General features: G+C 40.7%; 2 protein-coding genes across 3 annotated transcripts in view; both read left to right on the top strand.

Moving 5' to 3' along the window:
* The window catches only part of xirp2b (xin actin binding repeat containing 2b), a 36,085-nt gene extending 16,138 nt beyond the window's left edge, over window positions 1-19,947 (top strand). The window contains exons 1-9 of one of the 2 annotated variants that reach the window (XM_056389283.1): window positions 1,202-1,359; window positions 4,367-4,528; window positions 5,139-5,267; window positions 5,921-6,010; window positions 6,274-6,331; window positions 6,431-6,519; window positions 7,393-16,978; window positions 18,210-18,340; window positions 18,505-19,947. In XM_056389283.1, coding sequence (XP_056245258.1) covers window positions 4,478-4,528; window positions 5,139-5,267; window positions 5,921-6,010; window positions 6,274-6,331; window positions 6,431-6,519; window positions 7,393-16,978; window positions 18,210-18,301 — 10,095 coding nt within the window. In that variant the 5' untranslated portion in view covers window positions 1,202-1,359; window positions 4,367-4,477 and the 3' untranslated portion in view covers window positions 18,302-18,340; window positions 18,505-19,947. Of the gene's footprint in view, window positions 1-1,201; window positions 1,360-4,366; window positions 4,529-5,138; window positions 5,268-5,920; window positions 6,011-6,273; window positions 6,332-6,430; window positions 6,520-7,392; window positions 16,979-18,209; window positions 18,341-18,504 lie in introns of those variants that run through there. The other variant, XM_056389284.1, reaches the window with a different exon arrangement.
* Window positions 19,948-21,210: 1,263 nt separating this feature from the next.
* b3galt1b (UDP-Gal:betaGlcNAc beta 1,3-galactosyltransferase, polypeptide 1b) overlaps window positions 21,211-22,134 on the top strand; it is a 58,673-nt gene continuing 57,749 nt past the window's right edge. The window contains exon 1 of the mRNA XM_056389335.1: window positions 21,211-21,299. The gene's annotated coding sequence lies outside the window, so the exon portion shown is untranslated. The remainder of the gene's footprint in view (window positions 21,300-22,134) is intronic.

Raw genomic sequence — 22,134 nt, 5'->3', positions numbered from 1 at the left:
GGGGAAAGTATTATTTATATGTATATATATATATATGTGTGTGTGTGTGTGTGTGTGTGTGTGTGTGTGTGTGTATGTATGTTTGTGTGTGTGAGGGAGAGAGAAAGAAAATTTAATACCTTTTCTTTCCTTTCGCTCTCACTGTCTGACTTAACTCTGCTATGGATCACAAAGGACGAGCTTCAAGCTGAATAAAGAGCAGCGTCATCATGAAAAGAACATGAAACCTCGAAACGCTCACATGAATGTTTGAGATTTTTTATTACCTATCTTTTCTTGCTCTTCTTCGTATATGACAGAAAAATAATTGTGACTTTCATTACAAATAATAGCTCAATTACTTTCAAATTAAGATCATCAGTGTAAATACAGCATCATATTAATTTTAATTAATTAATCTATATTTTAAATAATCAGGAAAACAGGTCAACAGGATCTTTTGCCTTCCAGTCCCCTGTGTGGTTTGGCGGGAGCAGGAATCCCAGAGTGTCTCTTTAAAACAGGTGGTCTTTGGAAATGCAGGTATGAGTTACACATGCTGCAGATGAACAGGGTTGTGTAGATGCCTGGCAGACATGTCTGGTCTCCAAACACTCACCCAGCTTCCATGAGATACCAGAGTCAGGCTGGCGCCACCGTCTCCAGCTGGGCTAAACAAGATGAGCCGGCTAGCTCTTCCACACTCAGAGGTGTCTCTTGTCATATTTACAGCCCCCCCTTAACCCTCCTTCTCTTCAACAAATAGCATTACATCACTGACCCCGTTTCAGACCACATGCAAAGCACAGCACATAGCCAATTACATTTCACCAGCATTTACTGTCACTTGAATTTGCACCTGCCCCACATTCACTTTGCAGTGCTTTGGGATTAACAGAAGCAGGGAATAATGAGAGATTCTCAGTGTATTTATTGTGGATTTGTATGTGCATAACTTGGCATATCATGACAGGCGGTAACAGCTGCTGGAGTATGCAGTACACTCTGATGGAGGACGTGATGATGAAACCAGGGTGACCTGATTTATTGGTACACAAGCGTCTGCAGTGGAGTCACAGGAAGTACTTCCATATAGATCTTCTGGGCACTTGACATGGGAGGCACAGAGGCCTCGCTCTCTAAAAAAAAAAAAAAAAACATCCCTGCCCCATCTTTCACAAGTGGGCGGAGGGTCTAAAATAAAATCAGCTGTCACTGTCTGCTCGTTGGACAGAGGTGGACACATACTACTGGAGCTGGTCTCCAACATTGACTGGGATTTGCTTTTGGCTGGGAAAGACCCTGCAGGCCAGGGGTGCAGTGGCCTTCGTGTGGGATTCTACCTGCTGAGTTCATATTTTTATAATTCACTATATCCTGGTAGGTAATGAATAATGAATAGAGTGGTGATTGTCTCTTTGTGTTGAGTGTAATATTATGAAAATATGTGAATGATTTTGGCTCATTAAATTATATTTTTATGGTAATAATTCTGCATGCAAAAGAAATGGTAATACATTATAAAATGTCTTTTTGATATCTGCAGAGAAAAACATTGAAGACTGGCAGTGAATTCTTAACTGTACATTAAAATTCATTAACATTGTCCTCATGCTGAGTGCACTTCCACTGAAAAAAACAGGGATAAACTATAAATCTCATGTCAGGCCTGCAGGAAAATAAACTGTGACTGAAACACTAAATTAACTGATTATTTTGGCTTGAGGAGAGATTAGATTTATTCTATTAACTAATTTCAAATAGATGGAGTGCTGTTTGTGCCAAAGCCGTTTACCTCTAGGTGTTATCTCGCTCCACTTCCATGATGCCAGGAAAGCCATGAAATGAGGAATAGTGAAGAGTAATTACAAATAAAGGCATGAACACAAGGTTATCAATGCAGGGTATTTAAGAGCTTTTTGGAAAGGAACGCCTTGACCTCCCAGCTTTCCTCTTTATTTCACTGAGAAACACGACCCTTCATGGTTAAGTTTAAAATAGGCTTGATTTATTTTTGCAGATACATGGCGCCTAGATTACTTCACTTTCTTGTTATTTGAGCTCTCAACCCAATCTGACATGTCATGAGATAGCCTCAGACTGTTGACAGATTTTTCTGGCCACAAATTTTAGTTCCTAGCACAATAATTTACAGTCTGTGAGTCTCTGCCCTCAAGTCCTTGAAAGGAACTTGCTGCAGTGCAGAGTTTTGCACTGGTAAATATTTCAATGCTGAAATCAATTTGAACTTAAAGATATAAGTAATTAAAACAGTCTAATTTTAAGAGTTGTGTAATAATAAGTTGTCCTTTATCTGTCTTTTATGATCTGATTGTTTTACTCAAACATACCCACCATTCCAAGTCTAAAATAGATTAAAAAATTTGGGTTTTTTGATGTTTTGATTTGGTGTTTCATTCACTCAGTACTTTTTTTTCTACTTTTTTTACTTTTCTTTCCCTGTGCTGCCAAAAATAATATTACAGATGTGAAATATCATCTCATGCCAGCAGTCTGCCAGCTTTTGCTGACATTATTCTCTGATACTACATGAATTCAATATACACATAGTTTCAAATAGCGTTAGTTCACCACAGAGCAGGGCAACAGATGAAAATTTTCCTCTAAAGCCGTTAGTCTTCAGAGTAATGGATAGTGTCATGAAGATTTTGATGAACATCAAACAGTCTGTATTCATATTTCATTCTCTTATTTGCATCAGCACATTTATATCCACAAAAACTGAGGTGTGAATACTTGAAATTCACACCTCTCAACAGAGACAAAAATGTTGTTTCAGCAGAAACTGGCCAGATATTAAGTCTGTGGCTGTTGGAAGAGTTTATAATCTCACTGGCTGTTTTTGCAGCACATAAAAACACTCTAGGTTAACGATAATGTTTTTTTGGTTCTGGACTGTTGACGCAGCTCCAGACATAAACTCTCATAAAGTCTAATTATGCCTAAAATGGGAAACGTAAGTCCAAATCGCAACTAATCCCACTTCCATGATGATCCCCTTCATCTGACAATACTTTTCCATCTTGATTGGGAAATGCATTGGAAAAGGAACACTTTAAAGGTCCCATATTTTACACTTTTATGGTGCTTTATTTGAGGTTTTAATATCCATAAGAAGATATATTTGCAGTTTTAGGTACCATCTCAATATAGTTTTACATCTCGTCTCTCACATTTCTCCCTGGAGCTCCTCAGGCAGGGTGTTTTGTGTCAATCTCTGAGCCTCTCTTCTGATTGGCTGACTGTTTTCAGAGTGACGTATGGCCAGGCCAACCACAAGTAATGGATTGCAGCCCTACCACTGTTAAAGCTCACCAGTAAATGCAAATGTTGATGGTCAAATTCTTGGTACCGCTGTGCCTTTTGCCTCCTGAAATCGACCAATTGTGCAGCGTTTCCTTGACATTTTTCTGTCTTGTTTCTTGCTAGCACAGCAATGGAATTACCGTTTGGCGTTGTGTTGTTAATTAAGTTAAAACAAACAACAACAAAAAAAGTTGGACAGTGGGTCCAGGTGAGCTGTGCTGGTGACATGGCCGAGGGCGGAGACTGTTTCATTGTGACATCACAAAGTTACAGAAGTCCCAAAGATTCATTTTAAGGCAGAGTTCCAGAGACATCTCTCTGTGAATTGAGTATTTTGATATTTTCACAGTAATTATAAAGCACCTAGACCTGCTTTAAAGTAAAAGACATCTATATCTACAATATGGAACCTTTAATAATAATTGATAGGAGTGGTAACACTGATTTAAAGTACACAAAAGCTCAATGCATTGAGCATTTTTAGGAGATTGACAAACAAGCACCCGGGGCACAATGTTATTGAAGGAATATATTCCAGTATAAAACCATCAGTTCAGCAGTGTCAGATGTTAAGGTGTGGACCAAACAGACAACTCACACAGCTGTAAATTAGTACACACCCTTTTAATAAACCCTGCACATCCTGTGAGGCAGTGAATGTCAGGAGACAGGTGTGTAATTGATTTAAATAATGTCCCTGTAGAGTATTTTAAAGACGTCATTCACAAGAGCACCACCTTTGCTATGTTAGCACCTTGAAAGCATTACTGTTGCCCACATTTTGTTGCTTTTGTGAATATTTACAAACTGAAGCAATATCACAAATTTGACAAGAAAATCAAAATATTTTTAATACCAGACTGATGCTTTTGTATGCCTTTAGTTTTAAAAAACTGATGATTAGTATGCAAATGGGTAAAAGGTTCTGACACCCTTTGCAGTGCTTTAATTGCATGTGTTTGCACCAGTAAATCTTGTGTGCTACCTCTTAATAATTGGATGACACTTAATAACACAAGAAGCAATTTCTGTAACAATTCATTGGCTATTTGTGCTGCAGCTGCTGGCAGCGCAGGTTTAACCAGGGCAGGACTTCCTGTAAGCTTTAAACCAGAGGAACCGGATTCACTCTGTGGACTCAGAGGTCATCCCACTGACCAACTGTGAGGCCATGTACCAGGCAGCTGTCTCCACGCGAGCAGACAACACCATCCCCAGCAGGGTACTTTAGCTTGTGCATGTATTGTTTCGGATAACACATGTAGCTACAGTACCTGCCAGGGCTGACTGCACTGAAAAAAACATTTGTATAATTAGAAGCCAACTTTCTAACGGTTCATTTTAATGGTTTGTTTGCTAGCTGAGTATATCCAGGGTTGCACAGTAGCTGAGCTGCACTGAGATGGTATTTTCACCATTATTGTTAGTGTTGTCATGCAGTTATTAGTGGAGGTGATGACAGTTTTGCAGCTGGGAAAAGGGGGTCAGCAGTCTTGCACATTTACATGTATAAATAGAGGGGAAACCTGAGACTACCCTCACAAGGCAGAATATAGAGGGAGGCTTCAGAAAACAGAAAACATTGTTGGCTTTACTTTGAAAGAACTCTCACACTTCTTTATGTAAATTTGAAACAATGACATAAGCAGAATATTATGAGTTTGTGTTCATGTCTGTCTCCAGACAGAGAAACCGCATATAGCATTAGCTGCACGTTTATAACAGCGACCTGTGTTGCATGCATACCACACAGAATAGCCCTATGAAGCAGCAGTTTGATTTCAGGTCATGTAGGAGTGAGCAGCAGCTAATGATATTTCCTGCTTCATTAGGTCATGGAGGATTCTGAGGTCTGTTCCCTGCCTGGGGGACTTGCCAGTGTGAGGAAACAATTTCAGACTCAGGAAACAGCAACATCACACAATGTAACTCAGTTCCATTTTCATCAGAGAACTGTGCAGGTACATATATATACCTTCATCAGGCTAATACTAAGAGCATGAAAGAGATGACTGTGGTAAAATGACAATAATGTTTCTTCTGACCTCAGCTGGTTTCTGTTTGAACCATTTCATTTTGCTTTTCATCCGTCTGCATCAGCTTTGCAAGTAAAATACATACTTTTTAGGTTGGCTATTAACACTGGGGCTGCTATTATATCTTACCGCACTAATAACAGAGCAGAGTCTGTGTGTTTAGACATTACTTGACTGTTTTCGGGAAAACCTCCGGGAGAATTGTATAACACTAATATTGTAGCTCCATTCGATAGAACTTAGTAAAGTAATGGAAAAGAATGTATTATTTTGTGCTATGGCACAATATGATTGAACAACTTGGCATGTTCTTTGTCATCTTGACTCCATGTGTGATTAGTCATTTTAAACTGCTGCGAGCAATCTGGTCCAGCATCTTCTCTGCATGGTATTCAGGCGTGTACTATGAAGCTTTGGCTGGTGGAGAAAATTGGAGTGGAGTAAGCTCACATCTGTGGCTATGATGAGGCAAGGGGGTGGTGGTGTAATGAAACAGAGAGAGTCGTTTGTGTGAGTGCCTGCATTTGTGGCAGACACACATTCCCTGTGTTTGACAACCACTGTCTTCATCTTCACAGGAAATGTCAAACTCAGAGGTGACAGTGTTGAGCAGCAGCAGGCAGGTCATCCCAGGCAGTCAGCAGCTAAACTTCAACCAAGAAATGATGGTACCAAACACATCCTGTCACTGTGTTTCTGCAGGCAGGCAGGCTTTGCTAATGAGCTAAACACTTAATTGCCTGTTGAGTAAAAACTGTAAATGATTGCAATCAATCACATTTGTGTAATTAATGTTTGTTTAGTAGTCTTTGACAGTTTCGGCTGAGATTTAAAAACATTACATGATGAGAACATGTGCAGCACTTGTAGGGTATTGCTGACTAGTTCAATTTCTGTATTTTCTACCCTTTCTGACCTCTATTACACACAGGTGTCATACAGCGACAGTAACCTGGCATCCAGTTATGAAAACCATCAAAATGAAGCAGGTGGGATGTTGTTAAGATATTTTTATTCTCTGCCATATTCACTGTCACTGACTATACATTTAAGGCCTCCTTTATACATATGTCTTTGCTGACTTTTAGAAGAGGAGTTTCCCAGGTACACTACAAAAGAACTGAGGGATCGCTTTGAAAGAACAATAGAAGAGGCCGCTCCACAGAAACCAGTAAAGGTAAGCATTTCCATTTCATTTGAGTTAGGCAAAATAACTGAAAAAATAAAGGGTGAGGATATTTCATTTCAGTTAACTGGGATTCAAGATATTCATAAAAGTTATAATCCATAAGATTTTAGTTATGGTTTATCACGGAAATACAACAGAAGAGCAAATGGTGTATCTGTTTACAGACAAACTGACATTGATTTAACATATAAGGTAATAAAAAAATAAAACCATGATCTGATTTCATGCTGCAGACAGTCTTCCACACAACAGCAAAGGCTGGTAACCTTCATGGGGTGCCAGAAGTGTGCAACCTGTTGCTTGCAACTCTTCATCTAACAGTTCTGGATGCTCCTTATTATTCCATTACATCCTGTAATCCTTATCCTTTGTCCAAAAAATCACAAAAATGACAATTATCTTGCTTTGTGGAGAAATACCTTTCATCCATACATGGATTGTTTCCTCCCCTGTGTGTGTGAAGGCATTTTAAATACAGTGTGGGAATGGTGGACAATGAATGGTTATTGCTGCAAAAAGCCACCCATAAATAATGTCAAACACAAGCTTTGTTTTCCTGAAACTCTTAAGGATTATAACTTAATATATATATATATATATATATATATAACTCATCGCAGTGATTTGTTTGTGACTACAAAAAGCATATCAAGAAAGCAACTTATTCATACAGTACCATTAACCTTGGACTGATAGGTGTTTTTCTATGTAAGATTATTTATGTTTTATGATCTCATTTTTACACTTTATCTGTAATTGTTAGAACAAGGTGAATTGTAACGCACATATATCTCTGCCACGGAGTAATGTGATAGAGTTATAGTTATTTACCCATAAATATCGTTTTTGTTCCTTAAAAAGATTGGACGTGACATCAGTCGATCTAAGTGGTCCTCAAATGTGACACAAAACAACACAGTGACTAGTGAGATCTATGAGGCACCAACTATTGAGGCAACAGAAGTCACAACAGCCGCAGAGATGGATTATGAGGACTTTCCACCCCCACCGGCTGACGATTCTGATTATCTTCCACCCCCGCCCCCCGACTTACTACAAATACCATTAGACAGTCAAAATATTCCAGTGAACCATTACTCACCTGAGCCTCCGGAACCAGAAAACCTCTCCAAATACCCAGTCAACAGAGAAGCTTACCTCAAGCAGAAGAGTATGAATGAGCTGAAACGTCTTTACAAGCACATTCATCCGGAGGTCCGCAGGAATATTGAGAAAGAGTACTGTAATGACAACAATGAAACTGAGAACAACCACTTAGAGAGCCAAGAGTACATGTATGAGGATGATGGTGGTAGTCCCGATGAGTTCAACGATGAACAATACGTGGAATGGGAAGAGATTCTCCCTGGGGAGGTGCAGGCGATGCGTTGGATGTTTGAAAATAAGCCGCTGGACACCATCAAAGATGAAACTCCTGATGAGGATGATGACGACAAGAAAATAAGTCAACAGGAAATAATTTTTGGAAAAGACGTGAGACGCACAGCTTGGATGTTTGAGACCAAGCCGATGGATGAGCTCGGTTCACAAAACACCAACTCGACAGAATACAAAAACAAATTCAACAAAGGAGATGTCCGTGCTGCAGCATGGTTGTTTGAAACCCAAGCTATGGACACTCTAAACAAAATGCATAAGGAGGAGGATTTAACAAAAGAGATTGTGTTCACAGAAGAGGATGGAAATGCTACAATTTATATGATTGACAATAAATACATGGAAATCCTTGGGCACACTGAGACAATTGACGAGAGTCACCTGCTGAGTCTAAGGGCAGTGTTAGAGGAAATTGATGGAGAAGTGAAAACTGTAACAAGTACTTTTGACACTCAGTTTAAATGCATCATTATGGGACAATCAAGCCAAATGCTGGAGATTAAGTCTGTGCGCAAAATTGAAACTGAATTGGAAAACTCCATTGCTTCACGTTGGCTTTTCGATACCCAACCCCTGGACATGACAAACAGAGAACCTACAGCTTTGAAACTAGTGTGTAGTCTTTCCATGGAGGACAGCAATAAAGGAGACTGGGGCAGGTGGTTGTTTGAGATAAAGACATTAAATTCTCTTGATGAGTGGGAAAGCTCACAGATGGAGAAGAAAGAGATCATCGGAGCGGATGTTCGCAAGCACTGCTTAGTTTTTGAAACACAGCCAATGGATTCTCTGAAGGATGACTCCAATGCCAGACCTCAGTCTATTGAAGAAATTATTGGAGGCAATGTTAGATCTGCGAGACACTTTTTCGAAAGCAGCCCTCAAACAGCCAGAAAGAATTGCCCTGAGGTTGGAAAACTTAAAAAGGCAACAGTAAATGAAGAAATGAAAGGGGATGTGAGACACCAAAAGTGGCGCTTTGAGAGTCAACCTCTAGAACACATAAGAGAGGAGAAGAAAGAGGTTACAAGAACTGTTAATATTGACGACGACCTCACACAGGAGGATGGCACAAGCTGCAGAGCAGATGTTCGTAAGAATTGCTGGGTATTTGAGACACAGCCAATGGATACTTTAAAAGATGATTCAAATACTCCCCAGTTGACAAAAGAGGAAATTGTTTCAGGTAATGTGAGATCAGCCAGAAATTATTTTGAAACAATTCCAACCGAGTTGAAAGAGCTTGCAGAGGTGGGCAAACTGAAAAAAACAGTATCACTTAATGAGGAAAAGGGTGATGTAAGACATCAGAAATGGAGATTTGAAAGCCAACCCCTGGAACATATTAGAGAGGAAAAGAAGGAAGTCATTCGAACAATAGACCTGGAAGAAATTGATAAAGTGGATGTCTCAAACTATAAGCAAATCTTTGAGAGCACAGATATAAACAGGAGGGATGAATCTCAAAAGATTCTGATAGAGGGTGTAAAATCTGGCTCTGTGAAATCAAATAAAAACCTGTTTGAGTCTACTCCACTTTATGCCATGCAAGACAGCTCAGGCCACTTCCATGAGGTGAGAACAGTGCGACGTGAGGAGGTTGTAAAAGGAGACGTAACAACCTGCAAGTGGATGTTTGAAACACGACCAATAGACCAGTTTGATGAAAGCATGAATGAATACCAAATCATCAAGGGTATTTCCAAACAAGAAATAGAATCTGGTGATGTTAAAACCGCAAAGTGGTTGTTTGAAACACAGCCTCTTGATGCTATTAAGTACTTCAGCAATATTGAAGATGAAGAAAATGTAGAGACAAGTACAACTCATGATGTAATGAAGGGTGATGTGAAAACATGTAAGTGGCTTTTTGAGACAAAGCCAATGGATGTTCTGTATGAGAGAGCAGAGTTGAAGGGGGACAATGAATCTGAAGAAACCCATAAGGGAGACGTCAAAACCTGCACATGGCTCTTTGAGACACAAGCGCTTGATGCTATCCACGATGAGACAGAGACCATTCTGAAAACATGCACAGTGAATCAAGAGGACATTAGAGGAAAGGATGTAAGGATGGCTTGTTTTCTCTTCGAGACTGAGAAACTGGAGAACCTCACAGGGGAGGAGACAGGTTCTTTCAAGTGTGTCACGGAGATAGACATTGCATCTGGAGATGTGTCAAGGATGAAGTATATTTTTGAAAACCAAACATCCGATATCATGACGTCTACATCTGAGGAAGTGATGCAAGCGCTCAAGAGAGTTCAGACTGAGGATATTCAAAAAGGGAATGTGGGGAACTGCAAATGGCTCTTTGAAAACCAATCCATTGATACGATACATGATAGCCAAGAGGAATCGTTGAGCAGCCGAACAGTGAACGATGTACAAGGAGGAGATGTAGATAAGGGCCGTTTAATTTTTGAGACATGCTCCTTGGATAAAATCCACGAGGTCTCCTCAGAGACAGACACAGAGCTGATGAAAATGCAAAAAATAATTCGTGATGAAGATGAGAAGGGCGATGTGAGAAATTACACCATGATGTTTGAAACTCAGCCCCTCTATGCAATTCAGGACAAAGAGGGCTATTACCACGAGGTCACCACTGTCACCAGTGAGGAGGTAACACGAGGAGATGTAGTGGGAACCCGTTGGCTGTTTGAAACCAAGCCTCTTGATGCCATTAAGGACACAGATGAGGTTTATATAATCAAATCTGTCACACAGCAGGATGTGCAAAAAGGAGATGTCACCTCTGCTAAGTGGAAATTTGAGACACAACCTCTCGATAGGATTGCTGAAGAAAAGAAGGCTTTAATTAAAACGGCTGACGATATTCAAGGAGGCAACGTTTGGATGAATAAACATCGTTTTGAGTCTGATGCCCTTTCACAGGAATCTGTTCGAACGGTTAATGTGAGTGAAATACAAAAAGGTGATGTTAGGACTGCGAAATGGAGATTTGAAACCCAGTCCATCGATAAAATAAGAAGCATGAGCTCTGAAAATCTAATTGAAACAGTTAAAAAGGAGGAGGTTGCAAAGGGAGATGTTAAACATTCAGTCTGGCTCTTTGAGGAAAATCCTCTTGACCACATTAAAGAGGTTGATGAGGATGAGGATACAACCATCACTCAAGAGGAGATTCCCAAAGCGGATGTAAAGACAACAACATGGCTCTTTGAAACAACACCATTTGACGACTTTAATGAGACAAAAACGGAGAAGACTGAAATCCTGGGCAAGAGTGTCAAGGGAACGCTTGAGGAGCTTTATAGTCAGAAAATGGTGAAGTCGAAGGGAGTACTCATTGAAGCTGATGAAATTGGCGATGTTAGGATGGCAAAATACCAGTTAATGAATAAGCAGGCTCCGGAGATTCAACGAGAGGAAGTCATCAGGGGAGATCTGCAGACTATTATGATGAACCTACTGAACAGACAGGAAAGAAATGAGCGGCAGATAGTTATAGATTCAGAGGAGAAGGGTAATATCACCTCAACAGTGCAGCAGCTATTCAACCAAGAGAGAGACAGCAGTATTGAAAGGGAGGAAATATTACAAGGTGATATTCAGGAAGCTATAAACAATCTTTTCAATGGGGACGGTTCAGCGAAACATGGAATACTTATCCAGGAGGATGAAAAAGGAGACGTACGGATGACACTATATTCCCTTCTCAACAAGCAGGAGAATGTTAATGTTGAAAAAGAAGACATTGTAAGAGGGGACATAAAGAGTGCTCTTCAAAGACTGTCCGGCTCAGATAAGACCGATCAGACAGTGAAGATAAAGGTAGATGACACTGAAAAAGGAAATGTCAACTTTTACTCCACATGCATTGAATCTGGGGCACTCGACTATCTTAAACAGCTCCATTTAGAACCTGATGAGACTTCACCTGACACGGCAGAAAAAGAGAAGATTGTTGGCGGTGACATCAAGGGCACAAAACTTATCCTCGGCCGTAATCAAACGCAAATTGAGCGAACAGTCGAGGATGTTATACCCGGTGACGTTCACAACACAGTTAAAGTTTTCATGTCAGAGCCAAATCTCTCATTAGAGGGACTCCAAAAGGAGGAGATAGTCAAAGGTGATTTAAGAGCTGCTTTGAATTCATTGTCTGAATCAGTGAATCAGACAGTTGTTGTGGAGAAAGAGGAGGTAGTGAAAGGTAACATACCGAAAGCGCTGCAGTGTCTCAAGAAGGCTCAGAAGCAGTACAAGGAGGTGGAGAAGCCAGATATCATACCAGGAAATATCAAAGGGGCTCTGAGATCTCTTGAGAAATCTGCAACATCCAAAGCTGACATTGTTGTCGAGGATTTAGTTGCTGGAGATGTGAGGGCCACGCTAAAATCTCTGGAGCTGGCAAAGCAAGCGGTGAGGGAAGTTGAAAAGGAGGAAATAGTGAAGGGTGATATTCACACAGCATTGCAAAACCTGCAAGATGCCTCCAGTGAAAGGAGAATGTGTCAGCAGGAAATAGATGTGCAGGGAGACGTCAGAGGAACAATTCAGCTCTTCATGGAGCCTCCACCGTCACCGAGGATGCAAAGGAGCCCAAGCCTTGAGGGTGACGTAAAGGGTGATATCAAGATGTCAATTAAATCATTATATGAGACACAGGAGCAAACCCAGCTGGAGAAAGAAGAAGTGATAAAGGGTGATGTTAAAGGCACTATTAAATCGCTGTTGAAGACAGCACAGCGTGAAACGCCCAAAGTCAGGCAGGGAGCATACAGAAGAGTTCGAGTCAAGCAGAGCCCTCCAGTTAAAAACCTGAATCTTGATGCACAGAGGAACATACAAAAGATAAAAACAGCTAATTTAGTTGAAACATCAAAAGAAAATCATTCCCTCTGTAATGAAACTGAAACTGTTGCAGCAAAGTCATGTACTGTGGAGCAGTCTGTTCAGCAATCAACAACTGTGGTGGAACATAAAACTATTACCCAAAACCACGGCATCAAAACAGTAAAGACAGAGTTTCGTAATCTCAAGTCCAAACCAAAGGGAATGATAAAACATGATAAAACCAAAGTGAAAACTGATGTTTATGTCTTAAAACCACAAGTGCCCGAGCCTGATTTGCCTCTCCCACCTCCACCTCCACCAGTGGAAGACACTGACCTTCCTCCTCCTCCTCCCACTCCACCTCCTCCTCCTCCTCCTCCTCCCTCTGTTGATTCTGACATTGATCACCTTCCTCCTCCACCACCACCACTCACCAGTGAGCAGGACTTCCTCCCACCTCCTCCATCTCAACAAGAACTGGAGAGTATGCCAGCACAGGCAATTCATCCTTCACCAGCAAAAGCGAAAAAGATGACAGTTAAAAAAGTGAAAGCTCCGGCATTACACCCAGTCCCGAAGCTGGAGCATAAAGTTGACTTCAGTAAAACACAAAAGGTGGAGGTAACATCAGAGAGAGTGGTAGAAATGAGCCAGAACCAATCGAAAACAACAACACATACATCAAAGACTGTTTCATGTGAAATCCCTCCACTGCCTGAGTCTCCACCACCATTAAGGAAAGTTTACATCTCTCCTGTGAAATTCACCCCTCCATCTTCTCCTCCTCCCTTCATGAGAGGTAAAATGAGCAAATTTAACACCGCTTTGATAAAGGCGGAAGAAAGCTATCGGAAGCTGAAGGAGGAAAACACACCCCCCACCACTCCAACTCCCAATTACATACATGACTCAGTTACTGCGGCTTTTGAAATGCTTTCCACCAAAGACATAGAGCAGTCAAATAACAATACATCAGAAATCCCAGAGCAGGGAAGTGAAAAGAATCTTCATTCAGACTTACTACCTTGTGATTTATCCAAGCATGTTGTTAATACCACTCATGGCAATAACTGCGTCAGTCATGAGAAAATACTCACCGATTCTATGATTATATCTGATGCTCAACAGCAAATTGTCTCTAATGAGACTTCTAAGGTTGTCTCCATTCAAAAGACTTCATCTGTCTCAGCTGTTCGACAGATGCAGACAACGACAGAGAAAACAGTTTCTGTTTCCTCCCAACAGTCTGCTGCGTCTGTCATTGCTGACAAAGTCCAGACCCTAAACACTGATGTTGCAAAAGCAGAAAACATGACTGCTGATATAAAGAAAAACGCTAAAAATCAGAAAACAAAGGGCTCCAACAAATCTGAAGATAAAAAGAAAGACGAAATGCATTCTGATAAAATCCCTGTTCAAGTAGTGAAACCTGAATCTGCTGTCACAACTGAGGAGAATGTAAAATCAAGCAAATCACAATCTGAGAACAGGAAGACAAAGGATAATACAACACCCGAATTAACCAGAAAAAAAGAAAATGTGACTTCAGACAAAGATGTAAAGGAGTCCAAATCACCACAGCGTGATAACAAAAAGAAAAATGATCATTCTCCTGCCAAGAGCCAAGAGAAGGTTTCTGATAAGCCAATGCAAATAGAAAAGGAAGCTGCCAATACAAATGGAAAAACAGGCAAATCGAACCAAAGGGTGAAAAAGAATAAACAGGAAAAGCAAGCAGAGGTAAAAATGTCCAGTGAGAATGAGAAACAGAGTGTTTCAAAAGATCTGAAGGTGGAAGTGATGGAAGCTACTGAAGTGAAAGTGATCAGTGAACCTAAAGAAGTAAAGACAGAGTTAAAACAGGGGATTAAGAAAGTTACTCCCTCTCCTGCTACTGCCTCAGCGCCTGCTGTTACTGAGATCATAACTGACAGCCAAGTAGAAACTCCAACTCCCACAAAGAAGAAAAAGAAGTCCAAAAAGTCTAAAGGGGGTGCACAGCCAGGTCAAGCTAAAGGTACTTCCACAGAATCAAAGGCAGAAGCTACAGAAACCAAGACAGTAACGTCTGAGAAATCCCATCAAACTCAGGAAACAATTGCAGTTTCTCAAATTCACAAAAGTATAAAAGAAGAGTACGTTCAAGTCAAGAGAGAGGTCATTACCACTGAAGGCAAAGACCATCAGAATTCCCAGCAACAAAGAGGAGTTCAAAAGCATGTGAAGGCATCTCACAAGAAGAAAGGAATGGCAGCTATTCAGCAGAGCACAGAGGAACCAACAGAAGAAAGTAGGGATGTTCCAATTACAGTGACAGGCGAGTCAGAACAAAATCAGCTGGTCAAGTCCACAACAGGGAGAACAGAGGACTCTCAGAGCCAAGAGGTCCAAGTGTTAATCTCTAACATCACAGAGACACAAAGAGTTTCAGAAAAAAATGATTCTAAGTCTTTGAAGACTCTGCTCAATACAATCCCTGAGTGGCTCATAAGTCCAGAGAGAAAATGTGAACTGGAGGGATCTGTAGTGGAAAGCAATGCACATAAAAATGAAGAAATTCTCTCATGTGTGAGCGAACTCGCAGAGGCTAAACTAATGCATATAGAAAATAATGAGACTGTGGAGAAGCATGAATGTGAGGCAGTTTCTGAGAAAGGCATCTCTGGTGGGGCAACACCAAGAATATCCAAGATCAGTATTGGTTCTGCCAGAGTTGAGAACCAAATAAAGAAAAAGATCTCTCAGGAAAGAAGGAAGGATGAAGTGAGTCAGTGCAAGTCTGTTGACCTTCGTGCTCCCTCGCCATCACTGAGGATGCGTTCGCCATCGCCGACATTTATCACCATCGAGTCCACACGAAGAACTGACTCACCCCAGAGGGTAACTCCATCACCTACCCTGCTGCACAGGCCGCCCACCCCTCCCACGCCACCGCCGCGCAGGTGTGACACCCCGACATCACGCCTCACTAGAATCACACCTTCTCCGACTTTTGACCGAGCAGAAAATTTGGCACGACTGAAAGACACGACAGCCAAGCTCTCACGTGGCGTCACCCCACCGCCCCTTCTTCCTCCCCAGCAGATCTCAGAAAAGAAATCAGGGATTGTGGAATCGCCTGCATCATTTCATCGGCAAATCAAAATCACATCCCAAGTTGTGGAGGCTTCAGAGACGTCACTTGCAACAGAAAAAGACAAAAACTGTTCATCTGAGGAGGCCCAGCAGACACATGTAGGAGAAGATCAAGCTAATATTTCTGAAAGTTTGAATGCAAATGAAATACAAAGGAAGTCTGAGACCCACACGCCATTGTGTCAGAATGACCCAGATATTGTTGACGCTTCAGATGTTTCAGAGCAATCATCTGCATCTGTCAAGAAAAAGAGAGAATTTTTTGAAGAGGCACAAAAGGCTGAAATTAATAAGACCTATGTGCGAAAGGAGCCCATTGCTATCCCTGAACGACTGGGCCCAGACATGGAGGAGTGTGAGGAAGAAAATAAGAACAAAGAAAAGAATGAGGTTCCCAGGGCAGACTTGTCTAGTCTTGTAAACAAATTTGAATCACCAGAAGAGAAAATATATATCAGAAAAGAGCTTATCCCACTTACAGAGTGGCTTCATGATGACGCTGAAAGCACAGATTGTGACAAAGAGAAAGTAGACATCAGGGAGCAGGGAATGCCAACTTTTGACATCCAGGCTATTAAAAATGTTTTTGAACTGGGTGAGCAAAGTTCCTTATTCAGAGAGGAGAAAAAGGATCAGGAGGAGCCTGTGTCAAGCCTGAGTGAAACAACAGCAGACACTTCAAAGCGGGAAAGTCCTCAAGAGACAAAGGGAGGCTCACGGCAGAGCACCCCCCTCCCTTTGCAGAAAAATGAGCTAGAAACTGTGCCAGCAGAACCAGCAGCCTTCTCTGAAACCAAATCAATCACAGAACATTTCTCAAATGTTGATGAGTTTGGTAACAAGGTCACTGGAACAAGGACAGCTGTCACTGAGCACTCTGAGAGTGTGTCAACCAAGCAGGCTCCTTTTTCCTATGCTGATGCAGTCAAAAGAAAAGCTGCAGAAGTGAAGCGAGCAGAAACATATGATGAAGATTCTACCGAGAAGCTGCTGAGGAATTTCCACAAAACGTGGACAGAGAGTGAGACAGTTTTCAAAAGTCTTGGCTACACCATTTCTGAAGAGACGACATCACAAGTTGTGTCGCATCAGACGAAGATTGTCTCATCTGGTAAAAACTGTACAGCATGAAACAACAGAACCTAATGGCATGGACTATGGATGGGTGTGGCTATATTTGTTTGTGCTATGTTGCAAAAGCTGAATTTCAAATGAATTCTGTTAAACAACAACTGCTGACACTAACCAACACGTCTTCAGCTCGCTGCTCTGTGAGGCTTTAGTAAATGCAAACATGAACATTAACGTGCTTACAGTGGTAATGCTAACATACAGATATTTATGCTAGTTTGTCAGCATGCTTACATCTGCTAATTAGCACTAAACTAGAAGTACAGTCTGGGCTGATTGGGAATGTCATTGGACGAATGAAAAATCTGACCTGACAGTTGCAGTGCTGGAAAAGTGAAGTCATTACAGTTCATCCTGAACTGTTCATCCAACTGCTAATATGGCTAAAACAAATTTAAAGTCAAATTAGTTTTTTTTTAGCTCAAAGTATTCTTTACACATTTGAGTTTGAAAGTTCATTCTTGACTTTGGGAACAGCTTTGAACAAGCTTTCAATCACACCCCGTGGTCTTCATCAGCAAATGGAGTTTGCTGAGTTCAAGGACGCTGCCAGTTAAATCTGATGCCAGTCATGTGAGGACAAATGCACCAACTCCATTCAGTAATAAACACCATGAGATTCACTTGAAAGCTTTCGACAAAAAGTAAGACAAAAGTAGACCTTGATGTCCATCATTTTGCTGAAGTTTTTGTCTATTGTTTGTGACAGGGATGATGTCATATTCAACATAATTGCTCTGATTGGTTCAACTGGTCATTAAAAACACTGACTCCATACCATATTTTCAATAGGTGGTCAATTAGCTCAGAGAATGAGGCCAGCATGTAATGTACCTTTCCAGCAGGGATATGACAGTATACAGTCTGGTGGCTGAGGGTTTGCAAACCCTACCAAATTGCAGACAAGAGATGCATGTATATTTGTGCATGAATGAATAAAACAAAATCCTGAGGAATAACGTGAACCATTCCCCCTGACGACCATTGTCAGTGTTTAAACAAATGAATGAGCTTGTTACACTACCTTTTCAAATGCAAACATAATCTATTCTACGGCTTTGTATTAGCAAGATTAACCATAATAAAAACTGGAAGAAAAGCTGTAGCTCATTGTCGCATTGTGAGACAGCCCAAAAGAAAATGCTTTGCACATTGGATAAATGAAAAAAAAAAAAAAATCTCACAATTTGCATTTTATCTCTTTCCAACAGGTGCGAGTTCCGAAGTCGGAGCTCTGCACAGTATGTCGGAGGAGGGCTTATCCGATGGATGCTCTGATAGTGGACAAAAAAAAGTACCATAAATCCTGTTTCTGCTGTGAGCACTGCAGAAATAAATTAAGGTAAATATGGCACTCATGTGGTACAATGGATTCTTTGAACAATAGTAATTAGTTCATTTCTTGCTGTTTTGATGAAAACATAATTGTAAAAAAAAAGAAGAAAAAGAAAAATCATGTTTATATGTGGTGCAGCTCTCAACAGAACATTATTCTTTTGTCTTTAGCCTAGGAAGTTACGTCTCTCTCCATGGACACTTCTACTGTCTACACCATTATAAACAACTTCTCAAGTCCAAAGGGAACTATGATAATGGACTTGGGCAGAAACCTCCCTCAGGAAGTGGCGGACCTTTCCCCTCAGATGAGAAACTTGAATGGAGATATTCCATGAGCAGCATAAGTTCAGTAGACAAAACACACAGCGGTGAAAACGAAATGACAAAAACACTTGATGAAAGCAAACCACACTGTAACAAAATATCTGTAGTTTGGCCCCCACAGGCCGATCCCCCAAAGAAAGCCTTTAAAATAGAAGAAGACATTCAGCTAACTAAACCGCAGTGGCCCCCTCCAGACAATTCCCCCAAGTCACCCAAGCACCAACACAGAAAGGCAGTCCCCAGAAGTGTCCTTTGAAATCAATTCACTCAAATACACAGTTTAGTCAAATAAATCCAAAGGAGAGGCACACAAGAATGAATGGTGGAATAAAATACTACCAATGAGCTGTCCTGTAGGTACATTTAAGGAAGTGTTTGGTTGAAAGTCATGCGGATAAGTGATTCAAAAGCGAACATGACACGTGAGGATATGACCGGAAACTGTATATAATTGTAAATGGTGTGGAAAAGCAGGTTGCGTTAGTAAGTAGGTAAGAGTAAGTAAGTAGAGAGATTTAGATAGATGTGGACAAAGTGTGGAAAGTGGATTTAGACATGAAGTGGTGTGCCTTGAACTGACAGGTTTATCCCATGGTTACATTTTCTTTCACTTCATTTTATATATTTACTTCCATTTAGTATTTGACACAAAGATTGGATCACATTTGACAAAATTTAGCAAGTTAAAGGGACGTGGCTTTACATCATGATTAAAAAAAGTATGATTTGGATTGATATTAAATCTTAATCTACAGTTTATTCTACAAATCCCACTGCTGTTGAAACATAAAGGCGTAGTAATAGTATAGCATAGTCTATATCTTCAAATGTAATTTGGCCGAGTTTCTTTTTCACCCCTTTTCTTTTATTCTAACATTAATTGGTTTATTGTACTATTCAGTCAGTTTTTTTGTTACTGCATGCCGGTGCTGTTCTGCTGTTGTATCATTTTGTCAGGACTTTTATCAACTTAACATATCAACATTTTTGCATTTGTTTTTTTTTTTTTTTTTTAGCACCTGGTGTGCAGACTACTAAAAGCATCTTGGAATGATTTTATTTATAATATTGAAAGTATATAATATAAACACGTGAATTGGTGATAATGTTTGTTTTGGACATTTGTATCCTATTTTGAACAACAACTATTTTGCAATGAAGAATTTTATTTTTTAGATTAGACAGTTATACCTTGCTTTGTACAAGAAAATTCCTGATTCTGTCATGCTGTCAGGCTGGTTCACTTACTTTACTGCTCATCTAAGAGCAATAAAATGTTGAATTTCATTGTTTCATTTGTCTCTTTGAAAGTCTATGGCCTACTTTCAGTCTAGCACCAGTGTACTATATGTGTCGCTGCATCTCCACTCCATCCACATCAAATACAAAGACGCAGTACAGCCCCTGAGCTTGTCAGGTGTGTATCTGAAAGACGCCGCCTACGCCAGACAGGGTCAGGTCAGCAGATCCCTTTCACTCCGTCAGTATAATCTCCTTTAGAAGCTATCCCAACCCTGAGGGGGATTTTGGAGCTCTATCTGCAGGTGTAGCCTACAGTAGACCAGACAACCACTCCCGTGGAAGAGAAAAATGGAAATTGAGCATTAAAAGAAAGGCAGATGAGCGGCAGCAGCAGAGAAAGGGAAGTCTTAAATAAAATTTTACAGCCAGTCTAAAATAAGCTTATGACCAAATGTGGCTACTCATCCTCTTACAGCTCCTCACTGTGGACATCCATGAGCTTAGCTAACAGTCCGCTGTGTTTGACCACCTTCACAACTGCAAGACAATAGGTATATTTTTAGTTTCTACTGAAAGATTAGAATTTTAACGTGAAGAAGAATATTAAGGGTAAAATGAGGCTCTGCAGCAGTTAATATTGAAAGCAGGGACACATAAACAGGTTATTGTGTGATGCATTTGCCTTATATATTACTGTTATATACTGACACTATATACGCCTACTGGAAAATTGCATAGCGCACTACACAATATACACTTAAGCACTTTAACACTTTTATATCTATGTATATTTTCTCTTTCAACTTTTATCCTTTACACTCTATACTGTTTCTTATATTCTAATTCTTTTTTTTTCTTATTGTAATTATTATCCTTTATTGCACATGAACTTTTTAGCACAGTCTCACACTTACAGTCTGGAACATACTGAGTTTTTAGGATGAGAAGATGCCCTGTATTCTTACAAATAAACATATTAATGAAACGACAAAACACCTCATTCCAGCTGCTCACACTTGTTTGGCTCATCCAGCTCTTCTATCTGCGGATGGTTTTCCAGCTGGACAGTTAAGGAGCGGGATGTGTGCTGTGCTGTGAAAACAGTTTGCAGGAGTTGACTGGAGATTCTCTCACAGCGTCAATCTACCTTGCTACTTGTGTCCGTATGCGCTCCGCACTTTCTCTCTATGAGCGGATTGGTGAGGGATCTATCGGATTACACTCTGATTGGTCGCCTCTGTCACGTCAGCCCACTTGCACTACCATCATGTGTCTCCCCCCCCCCCCCCCCCCCCCCCCCCCCCTACAGTCGAATAACGGTGCTATGGGATGCTGGAACAGAGCAGTAGCGTAACATCAGGACCACAAGTCTGAGTGGGATGGAGACACTGAGTGAGGTAGGCACAAAATATAAGGAAATGCTTTTTCTCCTTTCTGTCCGACATGGCGTGTGCAGCGCAGGCTGAGCTTCACTTATCTTGCGGAATGTGGTGTGTAGGGACGGTTCTACTTTTTTTGTAATTTCTGCAGTGTTAGTAGATTTCGTCTGTCCTCAGATAATAATCTGTCCTTCCTAATTTCCGTGCGCTCGTCCGCAGGTTTTCGGTGTGTCGCTGCTGTTGTGGAGCTTTGATCTGTGCTTTAGTCCGCTCCGGTTACACCTGTCTGGCTCTTTAGAGATGCAGCTACTTTGGCTCACTCACTGATCTCCGTGTTATTTGGCAAGGGCTGTCACCTCTGCACTTATGCTCAGAAATGCGTAGGTTTCAGGACGATGGGTGGTGCAGATGGCCAAGTTACACTGTAGCCTACCAAACTTTAAACAGATGTATTTATTCATTTTAATGTGGTTTTTCTTTTTTTTTTCCTCATCGCTGTCTTACAGAGAGCTATCACCTCTTAGAAAATGTTTGAATTTCAAAGGCAGTGCACATTCGACCTAGGATCAATAATAAAATAAGACTTAGAGAACCATCAGTTATGGATAACTGAAATATTTCTTTAGGTCAAGGGGCCAGCTTGTAAAAGGATTCTTTCTAATTCTGAGTACTGTATTATTTATTGTAGGTCAATAATGAATGATGCTGAGTGAGTCAGACTTGTGACATGAGATGTCCAGTTGCAACATTAGCCTGCATAAAAGATTGAAAATGAAAATGCTCTGAAAACCTGAAGTCATTAAAAAAAAAATCTCAAGTGCTGTCTCAGGCTAATAAGTTTTCAGTAGTCATA

The sequence above is a fragment of the Seriola aureovittata genome, chromosome 11, assembly GCF_021018895.1.
Source record: "Seriola aureovittata isolate HTS-2021-v1 ecotype China chromosome 11, ASM2101889v1, whole genome shotgun sequence".
Taxonomy (NCBI): Eukaryota; Metazoa; Chordata; class Actinopteri; order Carangiformes; family Carangidae; genus Seriola; species Seriola aureovittata.
The sequence above is the reverse complement of the archived record's forward strand: the minus strand, read 5'-3'. Positions and strand labels throughout refer to the sequence as shown.